This window comes from Oratosquilla oratoria, chromosome 1 (assembly GCF_046742065.1).
Source record: "Oratosquilla oratoria isolate Oo_2021 chromosome 1, ASM4674206v1, whole genome shotgun sequence".
NCBI lineage: Eukaryota > Metazoa > Arthropoda > Malacostraca > Stomatopoda > Squillidae > Oratosquilla > Oratosquilla oratoria.
In genome coordinates this window covers 57,952,686-57,967,685 of record NC_134777.1, presented here as the reverse complement: position 1 = coordinate 57,967,685, position 15,000 = coordinate 57,952,686, and the positions used below count along the sequence as shown (strand labels likewise).

At 43.5% G+C, this 15,000-nt stretch overlaps 1 protein-coding gene across 1 annotated transcript in view; it reads right to left on the bottom strand.

The window, feature by feature from the left end:
• LOC143028300 (uncharacterized) overlaps window positions 1-9,063 on the bottom strand; it is a gene marked incomplete at its 5' end in the record, with an annotated part of 16,082 nt that extends 7,019 nt beyond the window's left edge. The window contains 7 exons of the mRNA XM_076190181.1: window positions 451-683; window positions 1,683-1,749; window positions 2,168-2,526; window positions 5,048-5,266; window positions 5,702-5,706; window positions 6,110-6,337; window positions 8,864-9,063. Of these exons, the coding sequence (XP_076046296.1) occupies window positions 451-683; window positions 1,683-1,749; window positions 2,168-2,526; window positions 5,048-5,266; window positions 5,702-5,706; window positions 6,110-6,337; window positions 8,864-9,063 (1,311 nt within the window). The remainder of the gene's footprint in view (window positions 1-450; window positions 684-1,682; window positions 1,750-2,167; window positions 2,527-5,047; window positions 5,267-5,701; window positions 5,707-6,109; window positions 6,338-8,863) is intronic.
• Window positions 9,064-15,000: the final 5,937 nt, after the last annotated feature.

Genomic DNA, 15,000 nt, shown 5'->3' with positions numbered 1-15,000 from the left:
GTGCTTGAACACACACACACACACACACGACTCGGTGGCGCGGTTGGTAGAGTCCCAAACTGTCACTACGGCGGTCCGGGTTCGAATCCTGCCCATGGCTAAAAATTGTTTCAGTATCGCTGCGCTTCGAGTCGTTACTCCAACTCTCGTGGGCGGGGAGTTGGGTGTGTGTGTGCGTGTAAGGTCAAAGCATTACCCATAGATCGATCATACGAGCTCTGAGCTCTCTTCCGGGAGGGAAATAGCTATCGATCACGAGTCCAACACGTGATCCAAAGATCAAGGTGAATCACACACACACACACACACACACACACACACACACACACACACACACACACACACACACACACACACACACACACACACACACACACAGACACCTTCACTTGAATCCCTGGACAACCCTCTCCCTTCCCCCCTCCCCGTCCCTCCGCCCAGAGAACCTACCCGAAGGTCGTGTCCCCGGCACAGTCTCTCCGCCTGGAGCCGCTCCGTCTCGAGACGCTGCCTGAGCATCCACGTTTTGTTCCCGTGCCGCTTGAGGTACTCGACTCCGAGGACGACCTCGACCTCGTCCTTGACCTCGTCCTCGACCTTCAGGTCTCTGCCGATGCCACTCCGCCGGCCTGACGCAGGGGAAGAGGGGGAGGTGGTGCCGCCAGGGCTCGTCAGACTTGTCCCTGGTGGAGGAGGAGAGGAAGGATGAACGGACCAAGCCGGGGAAGGTCATGTCCAGAGAGGAGCTCCGTTGAAGAAGCGAAGAAAGAAAAGGTATCACATTTTTGTACCAAATGGTCCCGACCGGGAATCCCCAAGGGATCTCTCTTGGAATCCCCAAGGGCACCCTAGCGCTCCCTCTTGGGGTCCCTAGAACGCCAGTGCAGGTTCATTTGGGGTCCTTAGGCTGAAGACTAGGAACAGGCAGAGGGGCATCTGGCATTTTTATTTTGTGTAGAAATTGTCTATAAAAATTGAAAGAATTTGTTATTATTATTATTATTATTATTATTATTATTATTATTATTATTATTGTTGATATTATTATTACTATCATTATCGTTGCTGAAGAGTTGATAAACTATGTTTTTTTTTTACTTTATCTTATCTTATTTTATTTGTTTTCGTTTATTTTTTCATAGTATCTTATTTTTTTCCTCTGGCATGCCACAGAGATGAATGAAATCGCCTAAATGGCAATCGGACGGAAAGACAAAGTAGCACCAAGTGTGCATGACACCGTGATGATTGACAATCCTCGACGGATTAACCTCTTGTCGTTCATACAAAGGATTACAAAAGAAGAGCATCCCGACAGCTGACCTCTTGATCCATTACTAAGTCGGATTCGAAAAAATATATATGTGTATGTATATATATATATATATATATATATATATATATATATATATATATATATATATATATATATATGGTGTGTGTGTGTGTGTGTGTGTGTGTAAAATGATTATGTGCATTCCTGCTGCCGCCAGGAGATTTTATTCACCTGAGAAGTGAAACCAATATAGACGTCGAGGGGCCAACCGACCCACACGTCTGCTGTAGAATCGTCTGGCGACAACAATGACAAAAGGGTAAGTACCACACGGAACGGAAGTGGAAGGAAGGAGGAAGACTAGGAGGAGGAGGAGGAGGAGGAACTTCCTCGCCCAAGGGCTCACCGTAGGGCCTCCCGGCAGTGCTGTGGCTTCCCGAAGAAGGTCCCCGGATGGAGAGGACGTGGTCATGCTGCAGGAGGAACATAGATTGTGTTCATTTAGTCGTTTATTTATTTATTTATTTATCTATTTATAATTATTTATCTATTTATTTATTTATAATTATTTATTTATTTGTTTATTTGGTAGTCACAAAGGTTTCTCAAAAGCTCTCAGTTTATTGAAATCGTCTGCCGAAATCAGTAATAAAACCCTTTAATGGGAAAAAAGAAAAAGAAAATTCGGCCCCATAGTCCGTAAGAGATGGAAGTGTGAAGGCAAGACGTTTGTACAAAGTTAGCGACGACTGAGAAACAAGAAACAAAACCGAACAAGCAACTCACGGGACGACACTTCCGTTGCCACATTCCTGAGGAGGAAGATGGACAAGGGAAGGACCAGTCACCACCTCAAGGTCCACCTTAACATTGACCTCCTCCTCGACTTACCACTTTGACGGCTGTCGACAGCATGGCCTCGATCCTCTCGAAGGAGTAAAAGGGTCCGAACGGCACTTGTTCCTCCGACTCCACTTCGTCCTCGACGCCGTCAGCGCTGCTGCAGTAGCCGTGGACGATGTCCCTCCTGACCGCATCATCTCCTTCAGAGGCGTTACGTTGACGCGGGTGTTCTCGAAGTTCACCGTCGTATTTCCTCCGACACGGGGTCTCCTGCCGAAGGGCTGGGTCGCGCTGCTGACGGCGGGCAAAACCGGATTCCTCCTCCCTGGCCGCCTTCAGGAGGTCGACGCTGATGCCAAACATGCCCTTGTTGATCGCCAGGAGACCGAGGTGCGCTAGGGCGCTGGCTGTGGAGCAGGAGAAGGAGGAGTGTCCTCATCAGGGCAGCAGAGAGGGTGTTGGTTAATGTCAGGAAATAGTCCCTTATTTATGGGACGCTATTGATGCTTAGCATAGATCCCCCATATAGGTAACCGGGCACAGATCCCCTGGAGGAAGCATGGATCCTCCCGGGGGATCCCGAACCCCCCAGTGGGAAGCACAGATTTTCCCACGCGGGACCCCAAACCGGAAACTAATATGGATTCCTGGATGCCCGATGATCCATTCAACACTGATATAATCTCCCTCATTGTGATCAAATCACTTGTCGACAAGCAGATCAAAATAATATACAAGCCATCAGTAGCAGCGAAAGTTTACAGAGGTTTACCCATGGCTGAATAAAATATGTCGTGAATTATGGCGATGGGAACTGGCAGAGGGACAACCACGACATTAATATTTTCATCTCCAAATCAAGAAGGTAAAACCGTTAATATATATATATATATGAGAGAAATTCGCTAGTAACAGCGACATCAGTCCGATAAATTTTTTGGCGGTCGCATGCATGATTCGAGCCTACTGCTATCGGCCTCCCGTAAGATTACCTTCGCAAAGCCTTAGATCACTACACAATCAGACACTTAAAAACCTTGAAACCTGGAATCGAACTGATTCCCGAGGGTAGGAATGATCAGTAATCTGCGACCCCAATCCTGTTTTACACAAGGCCCAAGTGTCTGATGGTGTAGTGATCTAAGGCTCTGTGAAGGTAATCTTACGGGAGGCCGATAGCAGTAGGTTTGAATCCTGCATGCGACTGTCATAAAAATTATCTGATATATATATATATATATATATATATATATATATATATATACATACATATATACATATATATATATATATATATGCATGTATATATATATATGTACGTATATATATATATATGTATGTGTATATATATATATATATATATATATATATATATATATTTTTTTTTTTTTTTTTTTTTTTTTTTAACTAAAGGTGGAGGAAGCAGACGAGGAGTAATGGGAGAATTTTAATGCTACGTAGGACATTTGGTTACACGTAGCTACAATAATCCCACTAATGAAAAAAACAAACATTGTTTATAAAATCCTGTGTAAAAGCTGTCCCTCTTCATATTTTGGTGAATCTGGTCGCGGACTTAATAAACGGATAAATGAACATAAAAATGACGTAAAAGCCCACAGATCATCTAACTCCATAGTAATGCATGTGGATAAGCATGGCCACCTTCCAGACTGGAACAACACAACCATATTAAATAAAGGATCATCCAAGAAATTGAGGAAGACAACTGAGACAGCATACATTAACACTAATAACAACATTAACAATAGAGAAGGCTTTATATGTCTAGCAAAAACCACAGGCTTATTAATAATAAAAGAATACGCAAATAAGATAACAAGCTCTCCGATGTGTCCCATGAGATGACCCGTCTATGTATAAAATCCCCTGTTATGTTTGAGTTGTTAGCTTTGTGATCAAGACCCTGCGGGTCGAAACGTTAAAGCGTGAAATTCTCCCATTACTCCTCGTCTGCTTACTCCACCTTCTTTCTTATTTGTCATAATATAGTCTATATATATATATATATGTGTATATACATATATATATATATATATATATATATATATATATTCTGGAAAAAATATAGCAATCCATTTGTAGAGGACAATTGAGACCTTATCAACATTTACCAATGGAAAGAGAGAAAAACGAAAAATTGATTATTTTCTGGAAAAAAGAATATCCTACTCCGGTTGGCAGATAATTCTCCTTATTGGAGATATAAAGTAAATCGGAAACTTCCCAATATTTGGGATGAGAAGATTCGAAACCTAGAAGGTTCCGAATACAGGGAGCACTTTCGAAAAGTTCCGGATAATGGAGACTTGTGAATATTGGAAACTTACGAATTTTCGAGGTGGACTAGATCTCGAGACGACATCGACATCAGCTTCTGGGACGACGAGAAGGAGGTAGAGGAGGTGGAGAGCATTTAATAAAGGAGCTAAATTGGGCGAAATGCAACGCTAACGAACCGTCGACACAACACGTGGAAGCCGCCCCATGTCGGAGGCAGACTGTTGTTTCTCTCTCCTGCCCTCCCCCCCTCTCTCTTTCTCTCTCTCTCTCACACACACACACACCTCTCTCCCCTTCTCTCTCTCTCTCTCGTATTTCATTTATTTACAGTATTTATGTGAATGGTTTATAATTATTTTAGATACCGTATCTCGTATCTGATTTATTGGTTTTATTTCCTGTTGATGTGTTTGTCTATTTTTAGATATTGTATCTCTATGTAATTTATCTATCTTATTTATTTATCTTATTTATTCATTTATTTGATTTCTTTATTTATCATTATTATTTTTAGATATGGAAGTATGGGTATGGGGGAATTCTAAGAACTTTCCGCCTCTCTTGTCACTCCTTGAGGAGTTAGAGCCAGCGAAGAATCCAAACGAAGACCCGAGAACGACCTACCAGGTAACTTGGGTTCGGAGAAGGCCTCGTCCTCGACATCGTCCTCCTGCTGGTGCTCCTTCAGGCTGCTTCGAGGTCGACCTGGGAACTGTCGTCCTCGGAAGAAGGAAGAGGCGTCGAGGCGGTAGACGTTTAGGAGACGCGCCACCGCCTCCCCAGCCCTAACGGCGTCGACTTCGTCAGGGAGGTCTTCGTCGTCAGCACGCTGACTCAGCTCGGCTGCGGGTAGTCAATTATATGAGTCAGATCAGCATTGTTGACGAGGCTAAGGAGGAGGGGGTGATGCAGTTATAATAATAAGTAATAATAGATAGTAAAAAAAAAAAAAAAAAGGCCATAAACCCGTTTTATTCGAAGGTTGTAAATCATGTCATCATGGTGAGATGCAGAGGCTATGTCGTGACCCAGGGGATAGACAGGAGGTTCTGTATTAAATCCTCTCATGAAGATTCATGGCTCTTGAAGAAACAAATTAGGCGAAGTCCATACATTGATATAAGAACATTTTAAAAGTAACTGCAATTTATTGAAATCTAAGAATTATAGATCACCTATATGGCAACAGCAGGGAAGGGACACCTACTCAAAAAAAAAAAAAAAAAAAAAATTGTTTCGGTAGGACATTAGAACTCGACATCTACCGGTGATTTCCACCTGCTCTAGAAGTCCGAGCACGTAAAGCAAAGGTGACGTCTTCAGTCGCAGTTAGGCGCCTCCTGGCGTGTGCTCACTGGGAGAAAGGACGAGAATGGAGAGTCGGAGTGGTAACGTGTGTGCGTGCGCGCGCGTGTCCTAAAGCGGAGAAGTGGTAGAGGGTGGGGTTTACTTAGTGTCATTTCCACTAAAGTTAACAGAGTACGAGAAGTCACTTCACGCAGCTCACTCCCGGCCCCGATGTATGTTGGGCCAGAGAGAACCGGGATCGTTAGCACTGTGACACTGAAACGTATCCCTCTCGTTTTCCCCCCTACGCGGGGTAACACCAGGCGAGACGCCTTCCACTTACCGAAGAGAGAGATACTGATCACCTACACCTACAGTCCCTCCTTTCTCACCTAAAACCTCCCATTCCTACCTCTACGACTCCACCTCTTCAGGATAGAAGCGCTGTTTACCAAAAGAGACTCACTTAGCAGTGACGTCACGTGGCTATGCTCGTGGAGTGTACGGTCTGTGAGTCTCCATCCATGAGCGACGTGGGTAAGGAGGGTGAATGCTGAGACAGCGTCGCCGAATCGCACAGACGGCTCGGCGTCGCCCAGTCCAGACGTTTCCCAAGCCTTGACGTACCTGGAATGGAATCAACCAGGGCAGATCAGTAGATGTGTATGAAAAGGGCTCCAGCCAATGGGCGTATTTTTAGAAGCTTTTTATTTTCCGCGGCATTAAAAGGGGCTTGGGACTGTCGTTGATGAAGCCTGCCAGCAAAAGTGAGGAAAGAAATGATGGATGGAGATAGGTAGAGACGGAAAATTATGAAAATTTGCCGCAATTCGAGAAGGTTGAAAATGTAGTAGTAGAAATAGACAAAAAGATAAAAAATAGAGAAATTTTAGCCTAAGAGAAAGCACTTGTAGAGAGAAAACGAGTCCCGGTTTTTTTTTTTTTTTTTTTTTTTTTTTTAGCCGACAGCTCGAAGTCCTCCCAAAGTAATGATTGGTTTCAATTGGGTGCCGTCTTGGGCCAATTGGGTGTCATTTTGGCACTCTGTCACTCGCCTGGCACCTGTTGGTCTGCCTACCTGTCAGTACAGTCGGGTTCTCAAGCTTGCCTACAGACTTGTGGTCTCATTATTTGTTGATGGATTCTACCACGTTACATTTTATTTTATTTCTATTTATTTATATATTTATTTGTTCATTTGCTTATTGCATTTTGTCAGCATAAAACTAATAGGTATATTTGCAATATTGTAAGAGAGTACTACTGTACATGCTTGGATGTCCCAAAAGGCCCCTTTCCCCCCTTATAAGTGGGTGGCCGAATCAAACTATTCACCCACCCTACGCCCATCCCCCACCCAACCAAAAACCCATTCCTTGGCCCTCTCGTCCAAGCTCCTCGTGGTGGATGAAGGGTCATCCCTGCCCACCATTCACTGATCGGGTCAGGTCAGAGGCAATGCAGTAAGGCACAGCACCTCCACTATAGGACCCAACAGCCAAAGCTTGTTTATCCCCACTGCTTCATTACATGACGATCCACCCCCACCCCATTCATTCACATTAGAAAATACAGAGCAGATAAGAAGACATCCCTTCGAGCCACACCATTTCTTCACCCAGTCACAGCCACTCTCCATTCACACTTATCTCTCGCCATCTCCTTTTCCTGCTCGACAGACACTTCGCTTGTTTCCAATACCCCTTTCACCCCGTCCATCCACCTTACTCTCTGTCTCCCTCTTTGAGTACCCTCCATTCTCCTCTACCTTCCACGTTCTTTTTGATAGTCATTCTTTCCACATACCCAAGCCATTCTAGTGCTCTGATCAAGCCTGTCTACCAGCTCTCTTAAACGCTACCTGCCTGCTCATCCGTCTCGGTTGATTAAAGTCGTCTGGCGCCAGACATAACAATATCCTTAGGTGTGTCAAATTCGTATCACTGACCATTAAAGGGAAGGTTGATTTGGATCATAATTCATATGCAGAAAGAGACATGCCGTAAGAGGTGCATCAGAAGTATTCCCTCCGAACTGTAAATTCCACCAAGTTTCCCACACTTTTCTGTTAGATTCCCGTGACGTCATTTTTTCCCGTAGTCTTCCAAAACAACGAGCTTCTTTTGTCGTCGAACGCAACTCAAAGGGAAAAAAAAAAGAATTGGTCACTTTGAAGAATTGCTTCAAGAATATCTCGACCCTCTGGCGCTCGGACTTTCCTCTTCCTCTTCTTCTTCGTCTTCTTCGGATACATCTTCCTTTGTATTCTTCTCATTCTTCTTTATCTCCTTTTTTTGTGTTTTTCTTCTACATTTTCCACTTCTTTGTTTTCTCGTTTGTTTGTTTTTTCTTCCTCTTCATTTTCTCGATCTTCTTCTTCTCCTCGTTGTATTTTTATTATTTGTCCTCTTCCTCTTCTTCCTCCACTTCCTCCTCTTCTGCTTCTCCTTCCCGTTCTTCTTTTTCCTCTTTCCTTTTCGCCTTCCTCTTAGTAACCATGTAGTGAGCGCTGAAACTACCGGTTGTTTTAAAAAAAGATTAGACAACTTTGCGGATGGGGATGACAGGTGGTAATGGACATGGAACTGCCAAGTGTATGCCTAATGGTCTCTTCCAATCTCCTTCATCCTTATGTTCGTCTTCTCGTTCTCCTTCCTCTCGTTCTTGTCATCTCTTCTTCTTTCTCCTCTTCCTCTTCTTCTTCTTCTTCTTTCTCTTATTTTGCTTCTTCTTCCTCTTCCTTCTCCTCCTCCTTGTGCGCCTGGGACACAGTAACCCACTGGCCCGGAGCACCGTGACGCTCTTTCTGCCTCGATGGAGGAGAGGCGACGGATGCACACAGACGCCATCAAGCATCACTTAATCCACACATCATCAAGGAACTCGCCTTCAATTAACATGTCCTCCTCCCTTCCCCCTCCCCCCTCCCCCATGGGTGGGGGTAGGGAGGCTCTCTGGATAACCGTTGAAAGTCTCAAGCCAAAACTGGGGTGTGAATCTCTTTCTCTCTCACTCAGACCGACCCTGTCCACCACAAGAATTCAGAATCTCCAACGAAATCAAATTTGCAGCGGACGGGATCTTTAAATGAAGCGATTACCAAAGCCTGCTTTCATGTCTTTCACCCCCCTCCCTCCTCGCCACCCACCTTACCTTTGCAAAACGTTTATAACTTGGTTGAGGGACGTCAGAAGTGTTCGGATCTTGTGCACGACCGCGGCTTCGGCTTGCCACAAGCGTGTTATTTGCGCTGATGACGCGTGGACGGCGTGGCCAGCGCTTGCGCTTCGGACGCCGACGGCGGCAGCAATGATCACCCAGACGACGACGCCGACCTGTGAAGACGAGTGTTGCCGTTAGTTATCAGTGACCGAACGAGAGAGATTTGTGGTTTTATCTTGTTCCCCAATATCCGACGTTTCTGTCCCTGCTGAAGTGGACAGCAGAAGTTAAAAGTGACCAACAGTCTCCAGTCAGATACGCGACACTGGTCCGTAGGGGTGACACTAAACCCCTTCCCCAACCCATTCCATACGAAGAATCTCTTTACAGGAGCTATTCAGGCTGATGTTAGACGATTTTAATCCTCTAAGGGGAAACAGAATTGTGACCAGGTTTAACCCCGATTTGCGTCCACCTCCTTCCACTCCCCCACTCCCTCCCTCTTGTCTAAATAAAATCGTCCGGCGTTGTTTAGCCAGAATGAAGTGGGCAAGTGTCCCGTTGAAGTCTGCTTCCAGTACGAATATTATTATGATTATTATTATTATTATTATTATTATTATTATCATTATTATTATTATTACTACTACTACTACTACTATTATTGTTATTATTATTATGATTATTATTATTATTGCAGTTAGAACGTCAAAATGAAGGACACTGCAGGAGACCATAAGGCCCACACTAGGCAGTTCCGTGTCCATTACCACCTGTCATCCCCATCCATAAAGTTATCTAACCGTTTCTTAAAACAACTGATAGTTTCAGCGTTCACAGCATGGTTGCTAAGTCTATTCTATTCGTTGATCACCCTATTAGTAAACCAATTCTTTTCTATTTCCTTTTTAAATCTAAATTTGTCCAATTTAAATCCATTGCTGCGAGTCCTGGCCTGTTGTCTTAATATGATGACCTTGTATGCGTCACCCTTGTTAAAGCCTTTGATCCACTTAAACACCTCTATTAGATCACCCCGCACTCTGCGTCTTTCCAGAGAGCGTTAAGGTGCCCAAGCCTCTCTTCGTAAGGTAAATTTCTAAGCCCATGTATCATTTTGGTCATTCTCCTCTGTAATGATTCTAGTGAATTTGTGTCCATTCTATAAGACGAAGACCAAAACTGGACCTCATAGTCAAGGATAGGTCTAACTAACGCTAGAGTTTGATAATTACCCCTGCACTTCTATTGGTAACCGTCCTAGCAATGAAACCTAGTGTACTGTTAGCTTTATTTCTGGCGCTAATGCACTGTTTCCTGGATTTAAGGTCAGGACTCATTAGAACTCCCAAGTCTCTCTCGCACTCAGTTTTCTCTAAAAACGTGTTACCTAAGCTATGTCTGTTTTCGAGGTTGTGTAGCCCTACGTTTTACACGCTGCACTTTGAGATGCTGAAGTTCATTTGCCATTTCACTGACCATGTGTACAATTTGTTAAGCTCATCCTGCAAAGTCTCGGCGTCCTCTCCTGACCTAATCAGGCATTCTGATTTAGTGTCGTCCGCAAACTTTCTAACATCACTATTAATCCCATTGTCCAAGTCGTTCATGCACATAATGAACAATAAGGGACCCAAAACCGAGCCCTGGGGAACTCCACTAGAAACACTCCCCCATTTGGATTTTTCACCATCTATGGTGACCCGCTGTTTTCTGTCACTGATCCAAGCTCTAATCCATTCTAACACTTTTCTTCCTATATCATGGGCTTTGATTTTATTTAGTAGTCTCTGGTGGAGTCACCTTGTCAAACGCTTTGCTAAAGTCAAGGTAAATAACATCATAGCTATCATTGTTATCTGACGCCTTATATACGTTAGTATAAAAATATAAAAGATTAGTCACACATGACTTACCCTTGGAGAAACTATGCTATGAGTCACGAATCAAATTATGTTTCTCGATGTGATCTCTGAGTCTATTAACTATTATTGATTCAAGCATTTTACCTATAACTGATGTCACACTGATTGGTCTGTGGTTGCATATAGACGATTTATCTCCCTTTCTGAAAACAGGAACAACGTTTGCCTTGAGCTTGTGTCGGGGGCTATTAATTATGGCACTTAGCTTGATTGTGATTATTAAGAGGGCACCGGAGCCCCCTCTTCCTCCCCCCTCCCCTCTCATTCCCTCTTGTGACGTCATCCCATGTAGGAGGGTCGTACAATGCCTAACTCCCAATCTCGCCCTCTTTCGCCTCCTCCTCCCCTCCTTCACCCCCCCTCCTCCTCCCCTCCTCGTTCTCCTCCTCCTACTCCTCTTCTTCCTCCTCTCTCTTTTCCTCTTCCTCCTTATGACATTATTTTAACGAAGTAACCCCTTTCTTCCTCTTTCCCTCCCTCTTCCTCCCTTCCTCCCTCCCTCTTTTCTCCCCCTCCCTCCCTTTCTCCTTCTCTCCCTCCCTCCCTTCCCCTTCCTCCCTACCTCTCCCTCACTTTTCCTCCCTCCCTTTCTCCCTCTCTCCCTTTCTCCTTATCTCTCTCCCTCCCTTCCCCTTCCCCCTACCTCTCCCTCCCTTCCTTTCTCCCTCGCTCCCTCTTTCCTTCCCGCCTTCCTGCACTTTCTTCATACTGAGTGGATTCCCTATCGGTCGGGACCCCTTGCTGCTGAGACCGTCCATCTCGCCCTTCCCACCATTACCTTATTGAAGGAATTAATTAAAACTTTGTTATTCTTGTTCAATGAAGTCTAACACATTGGGGGTACAATATGTGTATATATATATATGTATATACATATATATATATATATATATATATATATATATACACACATATATATATATATATATATATATGTATATGTATGTATATATGTATGTATGTGTGTGTGTGTGTTTATATATTCATACATACATATACCAAAGGCTTTTCCCCCTTACAAGGGAGGTAGCCAAAAACAAAGGCATAAAATCCACCCCCAACCATTCTATCCCCACATACTCCACTCCCATTCACGCCCCTCCCTCCCCCTTACCTTGACTCCTCCTGAATGACGGGTCATCCCTGCATCTCGCCCCCTGCCATGGGTCAGAAGCACTGTCGCAAGACACAGCATATCCACAGCAAGGCCACTTCATATAATTATATAATCGGCGACCCCTCCCCTCTCCGTCCCCTCATTGAGAAAAAGAGAAGACAGGGAGAAATCCCTTCGGGCTGCGTCAATCTATTTCTCACACATACTCCCTCACCGACCCATCCTCCACCCACTCCCTTTCATGCATCACAGCATCATCCATACACAACCCTTCTCCATTCACCCCTATCATCTGTCTTCTCTCTTCCTTTCTCAATAGACATTCCCCTCTTTCCCAATGGTCCTCACTCACATTTGTCCCCCTTTTCCTAATAAAGTGGAACTATATAGGCACTCCTCCAGTCCTTCGGCATTCTACCCTCTTTTAAACAAACATTAAATAACCTCACCAGGCAGCCCATCATCATTGTACCTCCCTTTTTTCAGACATTCTGCATGACACACATCCAACCCAGGTGCCTTACCTGGTCTCATCATCTTAACAGCTGCTTTCACTTCATCTTTCCCTATTTCTCCACCATTTTCCTCACTCATCAATCTCATTTTCTTAGCGCTTCCCACTGCAACTACCCTTCACTCCCTATCCTCCTTCACATTTAGCAACTCCCTAAAATACTCTGCCCATTTTCCTCTCACTGCCTTCTCTTCCATTATCATCTGTCCATCTACAACTTTTACCTTTTCTTCTCTACTTGATTTGCCTCCTCTTCCTATTTTAATTTCTTTCCATAACATTTTTTTATTACTTTCAAAAACTTCTGTCATACTGTTACCCCATTTCATATCTGCTCTCCTCTATGCCTCCTTCATCTTATGCTTGACTTCCCTTCTCTTTACTTTGTACCTCTCATACGATTCCCTCGTCCTAATTTGTAGCCAATCTATAAAAGCCTGCTTCTTCTCTTTTACACCCTTCTTTGCTTCCTCATCTCACCATTTACTACCCTTCCTTCTATTTCCTATCGCCCTCCTTGTTCCACATACCATCTTTGTACACCTTATGACTCCCTCCTTGAACCATCCCCATTCCTCCTCCGCTCCTAGTTCTACTCTATCCTTCACTCCCTCCCACTCTTCTCTCAGCTTCTTCTTATACTCCTCCTTTTCTTTCTCATTTAAGCAGTTCACTCTAAGTACCTCCATACCTTCTGCCCTTTTCTTCTTTCTCCACCTATTCTCCACTCTCAATTTACCTTCCACCAGAAAATTATCTAATATACCCCCACTTTTTCCCCTGAGAACATGTACATCCTTAACTCTTCCTACCATACTCCTGGTCACCACTATATAGTCCATTAATACTCTATCTGTCACCCTTCCATCCACCACCCTCTCCCATGTGTACTTATGCTTGAATTTCTTCCTAAACACTGTATTTGCTATCATCAACTCTCTCTTGAGACACATCTCCACCATCAGCTCTCCACTACGATTTTTACCTGGAACTCCATATTTTCCAATCACTCCGTCTGTTGGCTCATTTCCTACCCTAGCATTAAGGTCTCCCAATACAACTACATTGACATTTCTCCCTAATCCCTCTATGCAGTCATTTAAATCTACCCAAAAAGCCTCCCTTTCCTCTATGATCTTCTCCCTACCAGGCCCATACGCACTTACAAAAACCCACAACTCCCTTCCCAGCTTCACCTTCATCCACATCAACCTTGAAGAAACCTCCTTCCACTCCACTACACGCTTATCTATCTCTTCACTTACTAGTATAGCCACCCCTTCTCTCCCTCGTCCCCTCTTCACTCCTGAGAATCTCCCAACTACACTCCCAAACTCACACTCACCCCTCCCTTTCAATTTAGTTTCACTCAAAGCCAGCACACCCACCTTTCTTCTCACAAACATACTGCCTATCTCTTCCCTTTTACTCTCATCTGTACCACATCCACGCACATTAAAAGACCCAAATCTTAGGGTACTGGTTGGAAAATTCCTGGACCGTCTTATGCTTTTTTTTTTTTTTTTTTTTTTTTTTTTTTTTTTAGGAATGTCCCCTGTGGGGCTACAGGTAGCAGGATTCCTAGTCCTAACCCCCGTCCCGTTTTTGTCGCCTTTTACGACTCAAGTGGGAAGACTTGGTGGCAGCATTCTTTTCCCCCACCACAGGGTAGGCGAAAAAAGGAAATGAATATTCAGAGAAATGGTACAGGACAGTAACAAGGGGTTGGGGGACAGCATAACGGAGGGACAGTCGTAGTATAATAAAAGTGTCATCATATCTCTATGAACAGTCTTCCTCTATCATAGACAAAATGATGTGTGGCTCTGGTCCGTAGGGGCGCCCCATATAAACTCTAAAGTATCAACTGCATGCTACTTTGCCACAATAATATGCAGCCAATACCCGCATCACTAGTGTGAAGATGTAATATACGAAATTACCTACCGTCTACAAGTTTCCCTTCTCCTGTCGTTATTTTGCATATATATATATATATATATATATATATATATATATTTTTATAAATATATATATATATATATATATATATATATATATATATAAATATTTATATATATATTAATATATATATATATATATACATGTTCAGGGTTTTCACATCACCGTGAAACAAAATATGCAATATCACCACAGGAGAAGAGAACCTTGTAGACAGTAAGTTCTTTCGTGTATTACATCTTCAAAGTAAGGCAAGTTTGTATGGTTAAATACATAAAAAGGGAAGGAACATGGACATGGGGGAAATAACTGTGATTTTATTCAGCTAAGAAGAAGCAGAGCTGTTTACTTATCCCTTATTATCGAAAAATTTACAACCTAACTAGATTGGTAGTTATAAATCATAGTCAATAATAAGTCTTGTTGTAATGAGCAAAATAATTTCCCCGTTGATCTTCCCGCTAACTTGACACCAACACGACGTCACAAGGCCGTTGGCTTCCCTTCCCATTTTCCCTCTGATTGATACTTGTTTGAGCGAGGACAGGAAGAAATACGTTTTCATTAGTTTGTTCGTTCATCCTTTTACGTATTTTTTCTCTATATTTAA